Source organism: Aricia agestis, chromosome Z, assembly GCF_905147365.1.
Source record: "Aricia agestis chromosome Z, ilAriAges1.1, whole genome shotgun sequence".
Classification (NCBI taxonomy): Eukaryota; Metazoa; Arthropoda; class Insecta; order Lepidoptera; family Lycaenidae; genus Aricia; species Aricia agestis.
This window is the reverse complement of record NC_056428.1, coordinates 11,091,637-11,114,975: the sequence shown is the minus strand read 5'-3', so window position 1 is coordinate 11,114,975 and position 23,339 is coordinate 11,091,637. Positions and strand designations below refer to the sequence as shown.

General features: G+C 38.4%; 1 protein-coding gene across 3 annotated transcripts in view; it reads right to left on the bottom strand.

The window, feature by feature from the left end:
• The window catches only part of LOC121739217 (protein-L-histidine N-pros-methyltransferase), an 86,599-nt gene extending 65,416 nt beyond the window's left edge, over positions 1-21,183 (bottom strand). The window contains exon 1 of one of the 3 annotated variants that reach the window (XM_042131570.1): positions 21,096-21,183. In XM_042131570.1, coding sequence (XP_041987504.1) covers positions 21,096-21,140 — 45 coding nt within the window. In that variant the 5' untranslated portion in view covers positions 21,141-21,183. Of the gene's footprint in view, positions 1-14,975; positions 15,269-19,040; positions 19,112-21,095 lie in introns of those variants that run through there. The other 2 variants (XM_042131569.1, XM_042131571.1) reach the window with 2 other exon arrangements.
• Between the last annotated feature and the right edge of the window lie 2,156 nt (positions 21,184-23,339).

The following is a 23,339-nucleotide window of genomic DNA, read 5'->3' as shown; positions in this document are numbered from 1 at the left end:
TCTACGTGAGCCACTGATTGTATTTATAAACAGTATTTGTAGGCTTTGGAAGATATTTAAATAGGTATGTCTATAATATTTGTAGAGCTAAACTAAGCTTTTAAAGCTAAGTAACTGATGATGTAAATACGGAGTTGCCGTACAGTCCCACCGAAGCGCAGAAAGAAAATTTTGTATTCAAAGTAGACGTTAGCGGACATAAATTCATCACACGAGTGCCGGGGACGTCTAGCAACAAAAGGGGATGACTTCTCGCAAAAAGATGATCTTTAATCTGATTAAATCTCCATCGCGGCTGACGGGCGACCGTAAAAGATTAATGAATATTTGAGCTATCCCCGGGCGGCGCACGTTCCTTCATAACGTATTAGCTGGACTCCGCACGCACTGGCCGCCCAAACCGTATCACTCACCCGAAACCGGCGCGGTGACAGACCACGTCGCGATGAACAGGACCTCTTTAAGGCTTTCGAATAATAAATACTACGACTGTAAACTCATAAAAAAGGTTCCATAGAGTGCCATTGAAATGGACACCGTTGGTCTGTCATATTTGGGTCGGTCATACAATTTTCGATGCTATGGTTTTATGACACACTATAGGGATGGGCGGTTAAATAAATAAGAGTTATCGTTATTGTATTACTGTCAGACTTAACTCTTAGGAACTCCTAGAACGTTCTATCGTGGATCAAGGAAAAATAACAGTCGATTTAATTGACACGAGGATCACAACACGATAAACGATTCAAATGGCACATCGCGCAAGAAATGGGCGCTTATCGATTTTAATTGAACATAAAATTGCAGTTTACATTAAATATCGAAAGGTGTTCTCGTAACGCTAGCTCGTAAATTAAGCAACCGAAAAGTGAAAAAATAATCTTCGACCAAAATAGCGGAGTATTAATGCCTTTAAAATTTATATCGGGAGAATAATTTTTTAATTAACACGATACGTGAGGGTCGTCGACGGCAAAAAGAGGACATTGTTTAATTTAATGTATAAACTTGCAAGTTATGGTGTAAGCCTTCGACGCGTCAACGAAACGAGTAATCTCTTTCAGCTGCCGAGCGCTCACGCTAAGCGAAATAAAAAATTAAACTTACGCATGAAATGAGGCAATCAGCTCTTATTGTTGGTCAGTATTTATTATTGCTCACGTGTTTCGATTACAACGCTGACGGACTCGAGGTGTGACGCTGATCACGAATACGCTTACAGCTGCCAAGTGCCAACTGGTATGTTAAAGGTAAGATTAAACATCTACCCAGTACACTCTTAGTAATAATTAGTAAAGAATAAAAGACCACACACTGTGGATGCAGTTAAACAATGTTTATCCTTGGCTGACAAGTCACTTTTCTTAGACCGGACAGTACACCTATCTTCCTCTATGCACCTATCAATAAAACCTCAGTAATCAGTATACACAAGTCTGCTACATGTGTATACTGGGGTTTTATTCGTCGTCGCATTATATCAACGTGAAGAGAAGAAGTACTTCCCGAAAACTCGCACTTCTGTCTATTAGTTATGCCTAAGTACCTTACCATTTTGGACCGGTCCAAACATTTAACAAGTCTATAGTGTAGTCAAAAGGCGTAATCAAAAACTATAAACTGCCGAATCTTATTACAATCGTTTTCATAGCGAATATCGCAACTGGCATTTCGCGTTTTGAAAGAACAATAAACACACTCGTAAAAGGATCGATTTGGGTTTCGTAGGAAATTAAACGTGAGAATGTATTGTTTCGAACGACAAACACAAAATAAAAATCGTAATCGTCAACCAGCTCTCGAGTCGTTTTCGACCTGCTTTCGCCAACGTAAATCGTAAAAAAATCCTCATCAACTCATATTGAAAAGGTGCAATTTACGGAATTGTTATTTAAGGATTTGTTAAGTAAATCACGTATTGTTCGGCGACAATCGACTTAAGTGTTCAATTATGAAGTTAATTCGAGTCGAAAGCTGGACTCGTGCTTTCGATATGCGTTTTTGGTTATGGAAGGAATAGCCTCTGCCGGGAAGTGCAGTTCAGACTCTTCACACTGTCTTCACCGAATTATACATAGCTTTTATTGCCAAATTTAGGCGAGCTTAGATTTGCAGCAAAAACTTCTGAAGATTGTTTATTCTTAGATACAACTGATGATAATATAGAAAATTGTTCGCTCCAGCAGATTGTGGCAGAGGGTTATTAATTATTTGGCATCACTTGTGGCGGGCGGGCTCATCAATGATTCAAACGCCAAACAATGCGTGCAGCGTGCGCATTATCCGCCATAAGACATCATAAACGAACAACCATCATCTGATCTTATAAAAAATTCACGCTCATCTCACATTTCGGCGCCCCTCTTAATTTCGCGTGAGCTTCTAGCTTCGTGTAAAAACTTCGGGTGCCTTTTTATGACTTTTACTGCGGTATAATTGGGAGGGGCGAGTGTTTGCGTCCCCGAGGTGACATAAATACACCCCTGCACCCCCCTCTTCCCCCCACGTCTTGTGCTCGCTCCTACACTAGACTTAATCTCTTGTATGTTAAGAATAGCGCTGCGAATATGCAATTTCATAATATTTCCTGACAAAAGCTGCCAAGACTCAATACCACGTCGCTCGTCGTCAAGAGGGTTTAGCAATTGCTTTTTCAAAAAAAAGGTATTGCAAAATATTATTACCATCGACAAGTGTTACAAGCTATAATTGAGTCCCGATAATAATGTAAAACTAGTCGGCATCAAGAAAGAATCGTGTCTGAATTCAAATTAATAACAGAGGCTTTATTTAATAATAAACTATCGGAAAAATCTCGCCAAAACCTAATAAAGTCTAATAAAACTAAACTCAGAACATATTGGAATTTTAAGTAGTCGTATTGGCTGCTAGTTTTCAATATCAAAGAAACCATAGCCTTCGAGAGTCAGTCACCAAATGCGATTCAATTTTAGAGGCAAAAGTGATGCGCGAGGCGGGGCGGCGTCGTGCATGTATTTATTTGCGAATTCCGAGTAGCTTTCAATATGTAGGTGCGACTCCCGCCTGTCGATCTCCTCCAATATCGACGCCATCGAATCCGTGATAGATGAGCAAAAAACATATCCGTAATTGAGATTTCTATTACGCAAATTGATCGCTGCGTTTGCGTAGTGCCGTATCGCGTTTCGGAAGCGTCGGCGGACATCAATTTGTATATTGTCATTAAAGTCGGAGGAAGTTCATCCATCATGGAATGACAGGTGTCGGGAGCGATATCGCGCCTAATACGTATTGATTCCCCACTTAGCGTTTTCTTGGAGCGCTCCACCCTTCCGTCCGGGCGCTAACGAGCTGTTTGTCCTCGCTCGAGGTACCTCCCTTAACTAATCCGTTGACTCTGATTCAATAACGACTGAGTTCTAGGCGACAATTAGAGCTCCGTAATTGAGTGAGCAGGAGGAAGTATTTTATCGAGACGCTGTGGAGTTATTTAGGTCAAATTAAAGAAGATTCGTTAGTGATACTGATGAGTGATGATCGATCTTCCAGTTAAAAGCTTAAACGCAGGTTTTGACCAGACACATTATATGATATTATCTTCCCAAATACTAACTGCTATTAGTATAAAATATGTCATTTATATTGATACCCTCTCTAATGAGCGATCGAAACACAGCTAAATTGGTCTCGTGTAGGCCCCAACAATATATTTGATATATCGTCGTAATAGGTTCTAAGATAGTGTACATTTACGTGTACGTCGAAGAAAAAGATTGCGTCACAGGTCCCCTGAGGGGGTGGGAAGCGAGAACAATGGTTTCGGTTCTCACACGTGTGGAGGATTATTTGCATTCGGAAATAAAGAGAGGAATGATAAAAGAAAGGCGCGAGCTCCGCCCGGGGTGGGGGTGGCCCCCCCGGGGTCGAGGGGGGAGCAGGGGGGTAGGGGTACGGCAGGGGGGAGGACTCGTTACGCGAACAATGGAGAAATAATGTACAGATTGCAGTGAGCGATGCGCCCGGCGTCTCAGGTGTCTCGGTGTGCGGACATCACGCCTTCCTACATGCAACACCTACTATGTGATATGTCACTGAGATGCTTCGTATTCACTAGTATTGAGTTTAAGCTGGAATTTTGGAAATACATTTAATTATTACATGAAATGGCACTAACGGCCAAACTCAGAGACATTTATGGCTGGTTTACCTACACGTATCAAGTTGATAAGTAGTTAACTAAATTTTAAATTAATTTTAAGTTGTTAATTACATGTAAACACAAAATTTAGTAGCAAGTAGCTAGTTAAAATTTAGTAAACTAAACTAGATCTAGACAATTAGAATTTAGTTACTACTTATCTACTTAATACGTGTAAACCGGCCCTTAATCTTATATCTTTAAACGAGCAATTCTTGTATATTAAATTGGAATCTCGGCATCAGCTCCAACGATTTTCATGAAATTTAGTATATAGGGGGTTTCGGGGGCTATAAATCGATCTAGCTAGGAATCATTTTTAGAAAATGTCATTTTATTCGTGTTTTATCGAATACCGAGCGAAGCTCGGTCAAATAGCTAGTTATGATTAAGCTTCAATTTAATGAAGAGTTTGACGGATAATGTATGGGGCTTATGTCAATATTTTAAATTTATTTAGAGCAAAGTCTTTCGAGCCACTCTGACATTGGCAATTCACCGAGTCGGCCATTTTTAAAAGAAGAAGAAGTAATAATTAATGTTTGTCGCTGAGTACGGCGGTAAGGTTTAAAATAAAATGAATACATTTTATGTCAATCCATTCATCCATTTATATTAAGCACTTAATTAATAATTATTATGAAACCCCTCTGATTGCAGCTCAGCAGTTGAGAATTTTTTGGTTATGTTTTTTTTCTATTTCAGTTAGCATTATTTTCATTATAGAACCTGAAAAAGGTTTTTTTTCTACAAAAAATACCTAACTTTGTAGCACATTTATGTTTTATTCTATTTCTTTTGCACGCGGATTTTTTATTGAAAATATCAAGTAGCTGTAAACGCTGAATGCTGATACTATCGACAAATCGGCAAAAATAAAATAGAAGACGCTATAAGTGATAAAAAGTATCTAAAGGTGGTATAGTAAGGTTGTAAAGTGGCGAGATAAAACACGAGCACGTGGAAATACTAACCTAACCCAATGTCTATCGCCAGTAAAATTTATCGACTTATAAACCTGTGATAGCGCCAATTCTTCATGAGAGTGAAAATGTGCATTATGGATACTCATGGCGGCGATTGGTTAAGTAAATGAGGGTAAGGACTTATTATGTCTTAGCACAAGCAGCTTGAGCTGGTGTTAATGCGTCAGATTACTACCAAAGTCGGAGAGTAGAGGAGAAAAGAATAGTCTACCACATCCTACGCCCGAAGTCTTAATGTGAGGGTTATAGGTAGTACAAATAGTGTATCATAATTCATAATAAACTACTGGACGTTTAGGCAATATAATAATATTATACTTGTAGAAATAATTTTTATGTTCTAAAAACATCACCCAAAATTAGAGTTAGAGTCATCGCTCACAAAGAAGCGTAAATCTTGTAACTTATTCATTCCAATTTAAAACAATATTACATTTTAAATTAAATCTAAGCAACTTGTGTAACGTGGCCGGCAGCCAAGTATGATGTTCCACCGCCAGGCTTTATTAAAATTCCCAGACGTTTCTGTCAATTTGTCAAAATTTAATACATGGAGCTATAGAGCTGCTCTAACGGCTTGAAACAAGTACCTAATGGATTATGGCAGACTTCTTTCTCTTCTTATTTTTTCTTCTCTATAAAATAATCTACGAAAACATTGACGTGGCCTTAATAATTTCACATTAAACTCTCAAAGCATAAAAATCAGCAAATCGCAGAAGTGAAAATTAAATAGCAGATGCAGGCGTACATAATTATGCGTGCGGTAGAAAAAGGGCAATATTATAAGAGCATAATAATCTTCTGCTACCACACATCGACAAATTTTTTGATTATCCTGACGCGAGTTTGACAATTTTTACCAAAAACAGTCCACAAAGCCGCTAAGAAAGTTTGAACTTAAATTTACTGCCGAAGCAGTCATTCAAGTAGCAGACGAAACCTCATATTTATTGTCTCAATCCGTTTAGGTCATTCGCTCTTATTCTCACACGAAGGCGATTTTAAGTGGTACATTACATACAATCAGGACTGGGAGCAACTGGGAGTCACACCAATCACGCCACCATTGCGTGACACCAAAAGCGTCCTCGTTCATAAGTATAAATTAATCTATTTAGAGCGGCACCGCTCCGCTGACGATTAGCGGAAGCGTCTACTTAAATAATTTAGTCCCGGGTGGTTTTAAAATGGATAGCAGTGATTACGGCCGAGCGTGTGACGGTTTGTGCCATCATCGTCAGGCCGTTTTGAAACTAAGTTTTAAAGAAACCACGACACTAGTCACTAGTTTTACAATCCGAAGATTACTTAAAAACCAGTGGCAAGGTGTCGGTGAAGACGAGACACGTCTTACATAAAATATGTGGTTTGGTTTATAATATTAACAAAATATTTCCTAAAGTTGGTTTTAAAGCTTTGCTCCGATCTCCGAGGACATGGTTTCGATTCCAGCGTTACAACCAATAAAAACATTGTTATTTGTTTCCAAATCTGTTTGGGATGATGCAGGCTAATGCCTGAATTACGATCTGATTTTTTCACAAGAAAGATGTTTCATTTCATCGCATGTAAATAGTAAATCCAGGGCATCTCTCACCGGGTTGCGACTTGCCAGAGCAATGGAAAAGAGTGTTGTGTGGTGAGCAGTTTGGGCAGATACAGAAAACTAGGTCCTTCTCTCCTATTTTAGTAAAGCCACTTCAAAATCAGTGTAAGACCCATTATTACCAGATACATTGGCCATTCATCTTGGCGGAATTCTACTCGCGCATACTAAAACAGCACCGAGTTTATTGCACTGGTTCAAAAAGTTTACAGTTTTATTTACTCTGGTTAAAGCAAATCGTTAGTAGTTTATAGACGGAGTATATTTATTGACGTTTTGTGCACTCACCATGAACCTAATGGTTCGCGATTAGTAACGATGGCTGCACATAGATTTTAAAATTGTATAATAATGGTACAAGTTGGGTATAACTGGAAGATATTATGCTACTTACTTACTTAGACTGCGCATTGTGAAACCTGTATTATATGGTTTGTGCTTAAATCAACGAGTTCAGGAGGAATGTAATTTGAATTTTCTACGGCAAACATTGCGCTCTACCAACTACTTAGTTGACGGTAAAGATTTATCAATGGTCTGTAAGCCAAGGTAAGCGATGTAAACGGTGTAATGTAAAAGGACGACATGGTGTTGCTGAGTCCATCAATCTCAGCTCTACGGAGACTGATTAGTCTGTGAGACATATGCAGAGTCACACGGCCTTGTCTACAACGTCCAGAAAAGTAATCTCGTGATTTTTAAAGCAAGGGGACGTAATGTAGACTCAGTACCGACTGTGACGCTGAATGGTATGGCTCTTACGAGAGTATCGACTTTAAAATACCTTGGTCACATTGTGACTGACGATTTGATAGACCATAGTGATATGGAGAGAGAGCGGAGGGCGATGGCAGTCCGATGTAATATGTTGGGCCGCAGATTTGCACGGTGTAGTGCACAAGTTAAAATAACTCTTTTTTAAGCTTTTTGCCAAAGTATGTACACGTGCAATCTGTGGGTCAAATACACGCAACGGGCTTACAACGCCCTCCGAATTTAATATAATAACGCAGTGTTAAGTGTTGGGGCTGCCACGATTCTGCAGCGGATCAAACATGTTGGCACAAGCGCATGCTGATGGCTTCCAGGCCGTTATAAGAAAGCGTGTTGCCTCCTTGATGAGCCGAGTTCGTGACAACTGACGTTTTTATACGTGGGAGAGCCATGCTTCGGCACGAATGGGCCGGCTCGACCGGATAAATACCACGTTCTCACAGAAAACCGGCGTGAAACAGCGCTTGCGCTGTGTTTCGCCGAGTGAGTGAGTTTACCGGAGGCCCAATCCCCTAACCCCTATCCTATTCCCTTCCCTACCCTACCCTCAACTATTCCCTTCCCTACCCTACCCTCCCCTATTACCCTATTCCCTCTTAAAAGGCCGGCAACGCACTTGCAGCTCTTCTGATGCTGCGAGTGTCCATGGGCGACGAAAGTTGCTTTCCATCAGGTGACCCGTTTGCTCGTTTGCCCCCTAATTTCATTAAAAAAAAAACCAACAACATTCTTAGTATAATAAGTGACAAAGATTGTCCCTTTATGCGCCATTGGGTACGTATACATGTGCACGTACCTAGTGCAACAAACAGGCTTCACAGATACTTAAATTAAAGGAATTGTATTATTATGTCTACTAACATAGTTTTTTTTAAGTACTAATTATTAAACTATAATATTGTAAATTACTAACTAATTACCGTATGGACTTAGCCTGAAATAAATGATTTATTATTATTAAAAGGTTTAAATGTTAAACCTCGCGACAGGCGTACCTACTAGATCAACCACGTCTGCCATCGTTTCGCAAAGTTTTGAAAATTATAACGCATCCTAATTCCTAGCCGAGCAAACGTAACATTTTACTCAAACGAGGAGCACCGAGCAAGTAGCGAATATTGTACATAGTTACCAATCAGGCAATCAGCTTGGGAATGTAATTTCTGGCCATCATAAGCTACTTACGCCGAATAGTTATACATATAACTGATCCCGTAAGTCCGCGACATTTAATAACATTGATCAAATAGAACAAAAGTATGTGGACCGAGCACTCGACAGAGATGAAAGTTAAAAGGGTCGCCCCCCGTGTGGGAACGAGAGGGCTGAAAGTCTCCCTCCCTCCACACTTCAGGAGGTATTTCGTGTTTTTCATACGCAAATATATCCTCGTTACCTCGGCACACGTGAGCACGGCGAGATGAAAGCCCGCACAATACTCACAGAAAGTGTTTCGATCAATCAACCAAATTATATTATACAAAACATATGAAAATTGAAGTTTTATTCAGTTGAGTTTTTTAAAAAGAACTAACATCTAACATTATGATATCGTACACACATGGTTTGATTGTATATTAAATATCCTAATGTCATAAACTTAAAACTTGTATTTTAGAGCTCTACATACTTATTTGTAGGCTGTAGCAAAACATAATATACGGTCTCTGTCAACTATTCATGCAACATTTAGATATAATTTGTTATGGTAATTCTTTTTTATGGGAAATTTATTGCAAAAAATGTAGGTATGGTTACTGCATTATACATGTTACGCTCAAAGACTGAAAACGCTCAATGAGCGGAAAAATAGCTCACAACGCGTTGTTGTCACAGTGAAACAGCCACGACGCGAAATTCGCATTGTGGCTCTAATGAAAACGCGTGGCAATCATAAAAATACCATAACGTGGCAATCACAAAATTTTGCTTTCGCGAAGGGATGACAGGAAGATTATGCAGCAGGTATTTGACGATCTCTGTGGCTCAGTGGTGAGCGCGTTGGTAGCTCAAGCCGGGGGTCGCGGGTTCGAATCCCGCCGACGGAACAAAAAGTTTTCAATGTTCCCGGGTCTGGATGTGTACCTATTAAATATGTGTATGATATAATAAAAATCTTAAATATATGTATGGTATAAAAGTATTAAATATATTTCCGTTGTCTGGTACCTGTAACACAAGTCCTTTAGGTACTAGCACGGGGCCAGACTGGCGTGGTGTGAAGCGTCCATAGATATTATTATTATTATTATTATTCCACCCCAGCTTCTTCACGACCCGACCAAGAAGCTCCTCACTTGGGAGCAAAACTCCCGAGTGCCAACAACAAAGACCATGTGATAACGACGACGTTGTTGTTATAGACCACCCAACTAACACAACTAGTGGAGATCTTGATGTGCACAGGACACAGGAAATCTTGGGAACCAATAGTACTGGTCCACCTGAATGGCAACGAGTACCAACTGCAAGAGCTTACAAGCGAAAGAAGTGTTCACATTCACCATCCCCTGAGGGTGTAAAAACTACCAACAGATTTAGCTCCTTGCAAGTCGACCCTAAAGATAATGTGGACACAAACAAGGAATCAAGACCAAATAAACCACCCCCAATTATTCTTTACGGTATAGAAGATGTTAATAAACTAACCGAACTAATTTATACAATCGCCAGTAAAGAAGAATTTTTTCTCAAAATTGTAAATAAAAATCAGCTCAGAATAAGTAGTGTCGACCTCGAAGCCTACAAGAAAATATTAGCTCTAGTTAGAGAGAATAATCTAATAGGTCATACATTTAACCGTAAAGACCAAATATGCTGTCGACTAGTAATAAAAAAAACTCCATCACACAACACCACAAGAAGCTATTATAGAAGAGATAGAAAAAACTGGTAACAAAGTACAGGGCGAAATCAGTAATGTCAAATTCGGACCTGAGAAAAAACCAACTTCGACATTCTTCGTTAATATTGCACCCGGTCCCAATAACAAGGCCGCCAAACAAATTAAATACATTTACCATCAATCAATAGTAATAGAGGAACCAAGAAGGAGAACAACTATTGTACAATGTCAAAGGTGTCAACAGTACGGACACTCGAAAAACTATTGTATGAGACCCTATCGCTGCGTCAAATGCGGTCGATCACACAAAACGTCTGAATGCAAAAAACAGGATCGTTCAACCCCCGCACACTGCGCCCTATGCAATGGCCCACACCCAGCCAACTACAAAGGATGCGACGTATATAGGCAAATTCTACTAAGACGGACCAAGTCTATACCAAAAAAACACATAACACCCACAGTAATAGAAAACCTAGAAGCAGACATGCATAGTAAAATGTACCCGCTAAAAGATACCAGTAAGTCTACGAGCTATGCAAATGTTACAAAAAGAGACAGACAACCAGATTCACAAACTTCTTCACTAACTGACACGAACGTAGAGCAAATTCTACTAAAACAAACGGAAAAATTTGAAATAATATTACAACAAATGAGTACTTTGATGATGCTCATTACAAAACTAGTTGACAGGCTAACCAAATGACTGCTATTCGAGTAGGAACTTGGAACATAAATGGACTGACTCCAAACAAACAAGACGCTGAACTGCTACTCACCCAACAAAAGCTAGATGTGTTACTTATATCTGAAGCTCATTGCACCGCATCCACTAGCATTAAATTCAACTTTGAATTCAACAACAACTTTGAATGCTATATAACTTTGCATCCTGACGGAACAGGTCATGCAGGCACAGCAATCATAGTGAGAAAATCACTGAAACACCACATCATGCCGGAATATAAAACATCACACCTCCAGGCCACTACAATCGCGGTTCAAGATAAAAAGGGATTGTATTGCCCTCCGAAACATAAAATATCAGAAGACATGTTTAATGACTTTTTCACAACATTGGGTACGAGATTTCTGGCTGGAGGAGACTGGAATGCCAAGAACACATATTGGGGCTACAGATTATCTACTACTCGCGGACGACAACTTAAACTATCTATAGACAGAAACAAATTAACAGCAATCTCCACATGTGAACCTACATACTGGCCTACGGACACGTGCAAGATTCCTGACCTGCTGGATTTTTTCATTACGAAGGGCTTCTCCAGTCACTACATAAAATGCGAATCTTGCCAAGATAGCTCCTCAGACCACACTCCAGTCATACTAACCTTAAGCAATAATATAATTGAAAATGAAGATCCGGAAAAACTATATAATAAAAATACTGACTGGGAAAGCTTCTGAGATTACATTGACGAGAATTTAATGCTTAACATTCCACTGAAAACTGCGGATGACGTAGAGAACGCAACAAAGTATATTACCCAACTGATACAGGAAGCATGTTGGAAGAACACACCATTCCGAGGAACTAATAAGACGACTTATGACTTTCCTCTTAAAATAAAAAAGGAAATTCAGGAAAGGAGACGGCTGAGACGTGTTTGGCAGCGGAGCAGACTTGCTGCAGATAAAACAGCGTTAAACAGGCAAGCCTCGCGATTAAAATACATCCTGAAGGAATGGCAAGAGAAACTCTAGAAGAATCCCTAACCGCTACAGCGAAAACGGACTATTCCTTATGGAAAGTTACAAAATCTTACAACAGACCTAAGATGGCTAAGCCCCCCTTGCGAACATCTAATGGGTGGGCCCGCTCTTCTCAAGAAAAAGCGGACCTATTTGCTGAACACCTCGAGAAGGTATTCTACCCAAATGAGGTTACTGATACAGAAAATGTAGCTGAAGTAGAATCTTACCTGGCACAGCCTCTCCAAATGTCACTACCCCCTCGACCTATATCAGTGCGAGAGGTATGGAGCACTATTAAAGGACTGACAACTAAAAAGGCACCTGGCTATGATCTAATCACAGCTGAAGTCCTAAAGGAACTGCCAAGAAAAGCTATTGTGTTCCTGACCTCATTATTCAATGGTATCCTCAGAGTGCAACACTTTCCATCCTACTGGAAGATCTCCCGGATACTTAGGATACATAAGGCCGGAAAACCAGCAAACGAGGTGACGTCCTATAAACCAATAAGTTTTCTGCCCATCCTATCTAAGGTTTTCGAAAAATTACTCTCAAAACGGATCTTAACCTTATTAGAAAATAACAACACCATCCCAAATCATCAATTCGGCTTTCGACAGAAGCACTCAACAATTGAACAAGTCCACCGGGTAGCTCAGATAATTAGAAAATCGCTAGAAAATAAGGAATATGTCTCTTCAGTGTTTTTGGACATCAAACAGGCCTTCGACAAGGTATGGCACGATGGCTTACTTTGTAAAATTAAGCAGTGCCTACCTAATAGCTATTACCTTTTACTAGAATCATATAATATAGAACGAATTTTTCAAGTCGTAGTGTCGGATTCCACCTCCAAATTCTACAAAATAAACGCAGGAGTACCTCAAGGCTCTGTGCTAGGTCCTATACTCAACAATATATACACCTATGACCTCCCAACATCCCATGAAGCCGAGACTGCTACTTACGCTGATGACACAGCAATTCTAGCGACGAACGAAAACCCCGTCACGGCATCTGAAAAACTCCAAAATGGACTAAATTCAGTGACCAAATGGCTCCAAAAGTGGAGGATAAAAGCCAGCACTACAAAATCTGTGCAAGTCACCTTTACGCTGCGCAGTCCCCCCGTCTCCCTTGAGAACACTGTTCCCCCCCCCACCAAAACAACGTTAAATACCTGGGCATACACCTAGACAGACGCCTTACATGGCAAAAACATATAAAAAGCTAGAGGGACGAACTGAACATCAAATTCAAAAACCTTCTCTGGGCCTTGGGCCGTAACAGCAAATTGTCAATGGAAAATAAACTGACAATCTATAAATCAATTCTGAAACCAATATGGATGTACGGCATACAACTATGGGGGAGTACAAGTAACTCAAACATCTTAACACTCCAAAGAATGCAAAACATGATACTCAGAACAATCGCTAAATCCCCATGGCTTGTCACAAACATTCACATTTTTTTTTTCACAACAACCTAAATATACCTACAATAAAGGAAGAAATTCACTCAAACACAGAGAAGAACAAAAAACGACTGGAGGTCCACCCGAATATCCTGGCATCCTCTCTGTCTAGTCGAAATTATAATAAACGCCTGAAAAGGAAGGACATTCTTTAATGTTCCTTAATATTGAGTAAGCTGTCCACGGTGGTGGAAGCACTCTACCTGCCAAAACCTACATCTCACCTGCTTATAGTTTTGCAAACTGATTGCAGATAAAATAAAAAAAATAAAAATCCCACTTGCCAGGAAAATAAAATATTGATGTTTATTTTATCTTCAGGGGGGCAGCTGCCTCCCCCTGCCCCTACCTGGGTATGCCCATGCATCCACTGTAGATACAGGATACAAACTTTAAGCCCTCCTGAGTCGAGTGCTGAGTAATGAGATTAAAAGGTTGTAAGTTGAATCTATATTAGACCATACAAAGAGAGCCAAAATCATACATACACACACTGGAAAATTTATTTGCCTTTATTTTCACATTATCATGGTCAATAAAAAATGCCATACATGCATACATGGGCGCTGCCCGACTGTTCTTTAAACAAGCCTTGGCCACACTTTTACATGAAATGAAATGAGTATATTATAAAAGAAGTGAAAGAGTATATATAATCAAAAACATTTTCAACCCTTAGGGAAAGCCCGGGCGCTCACTAGCGGCCAGGCCGCGGCGGCCATCGAAAGTATGGTGTGGCCGCTTGACAGCGTGTGGCCAGATGCGTGAGGTCTATGGCGGTTTCATATTAAGGTATCTATCTCGCTGGCCGCCTTGGCCGCTAGTGTGTGCCTGGGCAAAGAAAACCTAAATAGTAAATAGTGACAATTGGGCAAAGCATATTGAAGCCGCAAAGACCATATTATTATCCTGAGGTATAGGACATTGTTTGCTAAATTTATTTAGAAAATATTAAATTACATTTTATTATGTACATGAAATCGCTTCTCATAGACTATAACAAATATGTACTGTCCAGAACATTAGAATTTACAGGATTTTGTACGCACATTCACCAAAAAATTATATTGTTGACGTTTTGTTAAGTAAACATCTTGCTGTTTTATTTTTTTAAACAATAACTGAAACATATATTCGATATATTATTTTTAATCTTGTACGGTATGATTTTAACGAGTTTCTTCTCTTTCTTATGAATTATTAGACTGGATATGTTTATTGAACTTAGTCTGACGCACATAAATAATAAACCGGCCTCACTTTGCTTGTAGAGCTAGGTAAAGCTTTGTGTTTAACTCAAAATTAACAGTTTTCAATAACTTATTTTTGGTTTTAATTAACAACTGCAAGGTTAGTTTTAATATGAGAATTAAATGACTCACCTCTGCTTGATCAAATTCTTGGAGTTGTCTATCATTGCGGTGTTTCTCATAAAAGGCCCGAGCTAAAGCACTCCTTGGTCTATAGAGTCCGTTCAATCCATTATTGTTGGCCATCTCTTCATTATAATTTAAGAACTTTGCATCAAAATGCTGGCTCTCCTTATGGGTTTTTGATAAAACACTTCTGCAAGTGTCTTTTGGCTCCTTGGAGTAATAATAATAAATGACAGATTTTTCACAAGATTTACAAAGTGTTGGAAATACTACTAGATTCACTAGGATTATTGTAGCATAAAAATTTACAAGCATTTAAATAAGTGAAAAGGAAATTACAAAACTATTGTTAGAAGTTTATAACCTCATATTTTCTTACACTAAACTGTTTGCTATTTCTTATACTGGCGCAGTATAAATTTCTATTTTATAACTGTAAAATAACTACTTTATTTTTACGTTTTCAAATGTAGAAAATCTAATAAATAGGGCAAAAAAATTTCAAAACATGCTGAGAAATGTCAAATAGCCGATGTCAACTGTAAATTTTTTTTTTTGCGCCCTTTCGACCATACCGCCTAGTCAACTGTCAAATGTCAAGTGTCATCTGTCATATTGATTTTTTTATAAGGACTGCGCACTTGCGCAGCACATACACGAGCTTTATTTTTAAAACCTAGATGGCGCTAAAACGTAATTAAAAAGTACTAGCACAGAATAGATAATAGTATGTCTGGTACTAGCCATAGTACTAGGCACTCAATAGGCACTAGCACAATAGACATAACGACGCACTAGCATTACAGTTAGCTGCACCGTACTATATTGTTCTCTTTCAACTCTCGAGATCTTAATAATATTGTAATTTTATTAAGATCTCGATTTTATACGTGGGAGAGCCATGCTTCGGCACGAATGGGCCGGCTCGACCGGAGAAATACCACGTTCTCACAGAAAACCGGCGTGAAACAGCGCTTGCGCTGTGTTTCGCCGAGTGAGTGAGTTTACCGGAGGCCCAATCCCCTACCTTTCCCTACCCTCCCCTATTCCCTTCCCTTCCCTAAACTCCCCTATTACCCTATTCCCTCTTAAAAGGCCGGCAACGCACCTGCAGCTCTTCTGATGCTGCGAGTGTCCATGGGCGACGGAAGTTGCTTTCCATCAGGTGACCCGTTTGCTCGTTAGCCCCCTTATTTCATAAAAAAAAAAAATATTTAGGAATTAAATAAATAAATTACGATTATTTCAGAGACAGTTAGCTTTGTATTTCATTTGATTTTCAACCGATTAATATCTAAATTTTTTAAATGTTCTAAGTAATTAATAAAATTATAGTCCGTCAAGAAAGTGAAGAAATTAAAAAGTGACAGCATCGTAGTGTCATCCCATTTTTAACCCCCGACCAAAAAGAGGGGTGTTATAAGTTTGACGTGTCTGTCTGTCGGTCTGTCTATCTGTCTGTCTGTCTGTCGCATCGTAGCATCCAAATTTCAAACGGGTGGACCGATTTTGATCTAGTTTTTTTGTTTGAAAGCTGACACAATCGAGAGTGTTCTTAGCTATAATAGTTCATCATCATCAGCCTGCTCATTGCTGAAATATCACGGTTTATCTGGTTCGTGATAGGCCGATTAGCAACTTGCAGTCGTTTGATGGGTTTTATATAATTTGCATTCTGGTTCAGTGACACTTATGAATAATATACACATTATTGCATAAAGGACTCAGCTCTTAGCCTCTTGACTTCTTACCTTATAAACAGGACTCAAAGGGTTGAAGTAAACGGTAACAGGTCCAATGGAACAAAAATAGAATTAGGTGTCCCACAGGGATCTATTTTAGGCCCGTTTCTTTTTCTCATCTATATAAATGACTTACCTTACCTTGTTAAGGAAAATGATAATGAGATAGTACTTTTTGCTGATGACACTTCACTTATTTTTAAAGTGAAGCGACAACAGTCAAATTACGACGAGGTAAACAGTGCTCACTCAAAAATAGTACATTGGTTTAATGCTAATAACCTACTTATAAATTCCAGTAAAACTAAATGTGTAAAGTTCACTTTGCCCAATGTTAGGCAAGTCCAAACCAATGTACTTTTGAATGATGAGAAGATGAATTTGGTAGACACCACTGTATTCTTATATAACACTTGATAGTAAATTACAGTGGAGTCCTCATATTGTTAATCTTGCAGGTAGGCTCAGTTCTGCGGCATATGCAGTCAGAAAAATCAGAGAAATTTCTGATGAAGACACGGCACGATTAGTATATTTTAGTTATTTTCATAGTAGAATGGCATATGGAATCATTTTATGGGGAAACGCTGCCGACATTAATACAATATTTGTGCTGCAGAAGCGAGCCATACGCTCTATTTATAAAATGTCTTCTTTTGAATCTCTGAGAGATAAATTTAAAGAAATTGGTATTCTAACTGTTGCTTCTCAATACATTTTGGATAATGTAATATATGTTAGAAAAAATATAAGTAAATTTAAAGCTAAAAGTGACATTCATTGTAGGAACACCAGAAATAAGCACAAGCTGGATTTGCCGATGATCAGACTTATTAAAGTTAGTAAATCATTTAAAGGTCAATGTATACGCCTGTACCATAAAATCCCAGAAAACGTTCAAAATTTTTCGATTAATAAATTTAAAAAAGTAGTCAAAGAACGTTTGTGTGCCAAAGCCTATTACAAGGTCAATGATTTCATAAACGATGGCACATCTTGGGAGTAGGATGGCTCCTTGCAAGGCTACTTCTACATTATTATATTATGACTTACAATTATGTATGGATGTTGACATTGTATAATTTTAAGTTACAATTGTAAATTTTATTTTAAAAAGATTATTTTTTTTCTCACTTTTTTGGTAAAAAGTTGGGACCTCGTGCGAGTTTCTTACGCCGGTTCTTCTCGCCGGGATAGTTCCCGAACCGGTGGTAGGCACCATTAGCATCAACTTCTGAAAGTATTTGTTATAAATCTATTCGGAAATAAAACATTTTTTATTTTATTTTTTTATTTTATTGGAAAGTTTACTTGGTGCTGCAGCGTCACCTGGTAATCAATAGGATACCCAACTCCTTACCAAGTTAGAGCAGAGGTTTCGTGTTTGGGCTCATTTTAATTGCGACAACCAGTAAGACGTAGATAAACAGTAAATATTTGCATGCTGCTGCTACAGCATCACCTGGATTCTATCGGAGCCGAGTTCTGTATGAACCCAAAGTGGAGGTTTCATGTTTGGGCTCATATTGACGGCCTCATCCAAGAGGACATAATATTTTATGGATGGTATTCATTGGGATACGATCCTGTTGATTGGAATTATTCTGCACAAGTTTAAAAAGCATAAAATAAAATAAAATTAAAAAATAAAAAAAAGCCCGCCAAAAAGCTTTAAAAAGTAATGAAATAATATTTACCGACTTATAAATAGTTCCTAAGAGTAAAGTAATATTTTAGTCCATAATTAATGTTGTCAAGGTGTGTCGGGGGACCGCTAATGTAGATGTTTGATTTCACATAACATTATTTATAGTTTAAGGGTCAGTTCACAGCGACCCGAGAGAATCAGCGACTTGGCGGTTGTAGGTTATAGTTTACTTGGCGGCGCGGTCCCCCGACACACCGTAACAACATTTATGGACTAAAATATTACTTTACTCTTAGGAATTATTTATTGTCAGTAAATATTATTTCATTACTTTTAAAAAATTTTTGATGGGGGTTTTTTTAAATTTCTTAATTTAATTTTATTCTAGATTGATTTGAAAGGGATGACACTACGATGTCGTCACTTTTTAATTACTTCATTTTCTTTTTTCTTAGATTGATTTGAAAGGGATGACATTACGATGTTGCCACTTTTTGATTTCTTCACTTTCTTGACAGGCTAAATTGTTAAGATTTGTGCTTGGAAGCGGCAAAGTGCCTAATGCACGCTCTACAAAGTGCAGAAATACCTTCCTATTTTACTGAGGAACTTTTTTTCTTTATAGTTTATAACAAGCCAATTTGTACATGATTTATAATAAGTAAAAAATAAATTACCAACCGTTCGCTGCTTCGATTCAACAGAGGCTCTCGCAACAATCTCACGGAGAGTAGAATTCAACATTTTACTTTCACAGTGGTAGCCTTTATTCTAAATTATTCTAATCCTGTGACCTGTACCACTTCGGTAGCACTGTATTCTATAAAAGTTTAAGCTACTACCTATCAAGAAACTTCCCGGTGTATTGTTTGGTGAGAGGTGATTTTGGCGATTTATTTGCGAAAGGCGCGATCAAATTCCGATTCGGCCTTGGCCGTGACCGATCGTTCACTGGCCGCCGCCGATGTGCTTGACCACTTACTTTCCGATCGCAATAAAAATAAAATTTAAAATAACTGTCTCGGGTGAAATTGTATCGGTGATTCGTAGGTACACTATTTAGGACTTAAAGGAATATTGCTTTGTACTTACTTTGTACTTAGAATTTGAACGCCTCCGTGGTCTAGTGGTCAGAGCGTGGCTCTCGACTCTGGAGGTCGCGGATTCGAATCCCGCGTTGGAAACATGTTATTTCCAAGTATAGGACAATGCAGGCTGATCACCTGATTGTCTGACAAGTAAGATGATCCATGCGTCGGGTGGGCATGTAAAAAGTCGGTCCGGCGCCTGATCTCTCGCCAGTCGTGTCGGTCTTCCGTCCCACTGGGTTATGAGAGTGAAAGGAATAGAGAGTGCTCTTGTGTACTGCGCACACACTTCGGCGCTATAAAACTACTTCTGCGTAACAGGCCTGGTTTCAATGAAACCGTCACAGAAATCGGTGTGGGGAGTATTATTTGTACATAAAACATAAATAAAATATTATGGTGAATGGTGATAGGCCAACGGCCTCCGCTAAACTTACTCACTAGATGAAACACAGCGCAAGTGCTGTTTCACGCCGGTTTTCTATGAGTCTGTGGTCTCTCAAGGTTAACACGAATTTTTTAGGGTTCCGTACCCAAAGGTTGAAAAGGGACCCTAATACTAAGACATCGTTGTTGTGTCCGTCTGTCTGTCTGTCTGTCTGTCTGTCTTCAGGCTGTAACTCAAGAACGATAATAGCTAGAGAGTTTAAATTTTCATGGATTATGTATATCTGTTGCCCGCGGCTTTGGTTGCCGGTATTTAGATAACGAAGTTATTTCTTATGTTCAAAAAATCTGTAAGTACTATACATAATATACACTCAAAAAAAAATAACAAGCACCATTTGGCATCAATTGATGCCCGGGAATACTAACAACACGTCGCTGCTTATTAAAAAAAATGCCATCTAGTTGACGCACAGGAATACTTTCTATCAACGCCCTCTGCCCCTAACATGCAGACGTACTAATAAAAAAGTGTCGAGGTCAAATCAAGGTCAAATATCGTTCTACCTAGCCTTCAGATTTACGCCGAATGCGCGATAAAGAACTTCATTCCAAAAAACACAATTTTTGGCTAATTTTGCTCTTACGGAACCCTTCGTGCACGAGTACAACTCGCACTTGGCCGATTATATATTTGTCACAAGAAGTATTTTATACTATATTTAATTTTGTACCTAGCACAAGACCAAACAGCTTTCAAAGACTTAAGGAAGTACCCTAACAATATCGGTAATCGGTGAGTCAGTAACAAAATTGTGGGTTTTTGGCATAAACTTATAATAAGTTTATGGTTTTTGGACACCTATAAAATCTAAAGTAGGTACTTATAATAGCTACGATATTCAAACTTAGCGCATTTAATAATAATTATACCTACTCATGTCATTATATATCTTTAAAAATTTGAACTAGGTATCTGACATTACTTATCCAAACCAAAGTTACGAGGGAGAAAAGGTAAATAGTGCCCTTGCGCTTCGCTTAGCTCGTCTTGGCCGCGGTGGCATGGGCACTACCACAGATTTTGTGCACCCAGATTTTTATAAAATCAAGCTGTGAGTTGTGACCAATAGGAGCGGAGAATTATTAATGTAATAATCAGGAAAAGTGGAAAAAACTGTGAAAATTATTCATGGGGCTTCCGTTATTTGCTTGAGGCGGACAAACAACAACAGTATCATAATAATATAAAAAAACTCACCTCTTCTTTAAGTTTCGGTACGCAAGGTTGGTGGAAAGAAGTCATTTTAAATTTTTTGCAGCGAATGTTTTAACTTTAAGTATTTAAAAATTCAAAAATAGAACACACTGTCTGTCTTGAAATCAGCTACAAGTAGAACGGTTGAAAATATAAAGTAGATTAAAATATAATGCGTGTACAACGATAGTGAAGTTACTGATATTGATAAGGACGGCTGATAAGACTTTTAGACATTATTGCGTTTGCGATAAGTAAATTCGTAGTACCTACCTAAATGCTTAGAGACTACATACTTACTATTTAAATATTATTATAAGTACTTAGGATAAGTATCTATATTACGATGTGGGATAAGGTTGTAGGATAAAAGACGTGTTAGGTTTTTTTAATATGGGATAGAACTATATTTTTTATACTACTCATTCAGTGTGTAAAAAAATGTTTTCATACAAAGTAATTATTTTGTTTTTTACTCAAATCAACAACTTTTTTGCTAGCCCTACGGACATAGACCCAAAAGTCATTAAAAAAAGAATTACTTGGGATCAATAGCCAGATGAAAAAAAATTAAAAATTCATATCTGGTCATTGGATTTTTGGATTACTATATAGGAATTAAAGGCAACTACTCATGGGCGTGCCTAGGATTTTAGGTAAAATATATTTTGTTTCCAACACTTCATTTTGCGCAGAGTAGGTAGGTAACAAAAAGGAGGAGGTTATATGTTCGGCTGTGGAGATTTTTTTTAATTTAATTTTTTTTTTTATTCTTCCAGCTGCCCTGCCCCTACCTGGGTACGCCCATGCAACTTACATTATAGTCAGTACCACAACAGTCTGAAATAAAATCCGAGTGTTACTCACATAGACATACAAGTGTAATGGATTTGAAAACTGAAGATTTTTTTTACTAAAATATATTCCTTCACCCTCCCCCCCTCCCCGAAGGGAATATTAAGTACTTAACATTAGATTATGTACGCACTGTGAAAATCGAAGCGCTGAAAGACCAACATTTATTTGGTTAAAAGTTTGGTAAAAACACTGACTAGTGCTCCAGCGTAACGAATTTTCCCATACAAAAGTGAAAAGTAATTGAACTTTTACAGTGATCTCTATACACATTACGCGGTACTCATAGAGATTACACATCCATAATAATTATTAATAACTATTATCACTTACGTTTCTTCGTTTGTTACATCCTGTAAGTATATATAATTATCTACAATTATTGATAAGTATAGAGAAACATGGCAGAATAATCAATCGAATCGGTTTCAGGAAACGGGACAATTTAGCGATCCAGAGATCATTTCGGGGACACCGGGACACGCAACTATAAAAACGTTCAAAACGGGAGGTCTGGTCACGTTACCTATACTCTATAGCAGGTTACCAAGTAGTTAATGCAAAGTCTGGGGTAAGCAGAGGTTCCAAGAGGTAGGAAGAGATGTAGAGGTCAAAGATCGTCTTCCATACACGGCAAGTCGGAAACGGGCTTTATCATCAGAGTTTTCACATTACCGACTCCCTTTTTTTTAAAATGGTCATAGGAATACAACAGTCAACAGGTCTTAAAATTGCGTAATCAACGGTATGCGGAAAATGGTCAATCTTCAATTAATCTAGACTGGATATTATGCAATTCCAGATGGAATCTTGCAAATGTAATTTGTGCCATAATTATCGCAAATTGTGCGATATTAATACAAATAAGCATAGTTTTGTAATGTATGTTCAATATGGGGTTTGGATCGCTCGCATCGCCCCGAGCGCTGCGCCGGCGCACGCGGGACATTTAAAATAATTACAAGCCATCGGAGAAACGTAACAGCCAGTGTTTTGAGACCATTACTTATTTTTTAATTTCGAAAATGGAATAAACCTTTTCGTTGATTGAAATTAGATGAGGCTAGAATTTCGTGACTGCTTGTGATTGAGCAAGATTTGATGGTGGATTGATAATTTGAATTGTAGAGACATTAGTCCCGGTAATGATTTCATCGATGATTTGATTTACTGTATCTAACAGCAGTCTCACAGTTGGTACTCGGTGTTGAATGTTGTAACTTGTACTGTACCCATTAAAATAATTTGTGACAAATATGGATTAGTCACAATAGTATACTTTTATGACGCATTCAGTGTTAGAAAATTTTAGCTGACTGTGGACAAGTCGAGTACCTTTTTTGTGCCAACCCTACTTCAAAATTTCTTGCCAGAAAACAATAGATCAAAAAA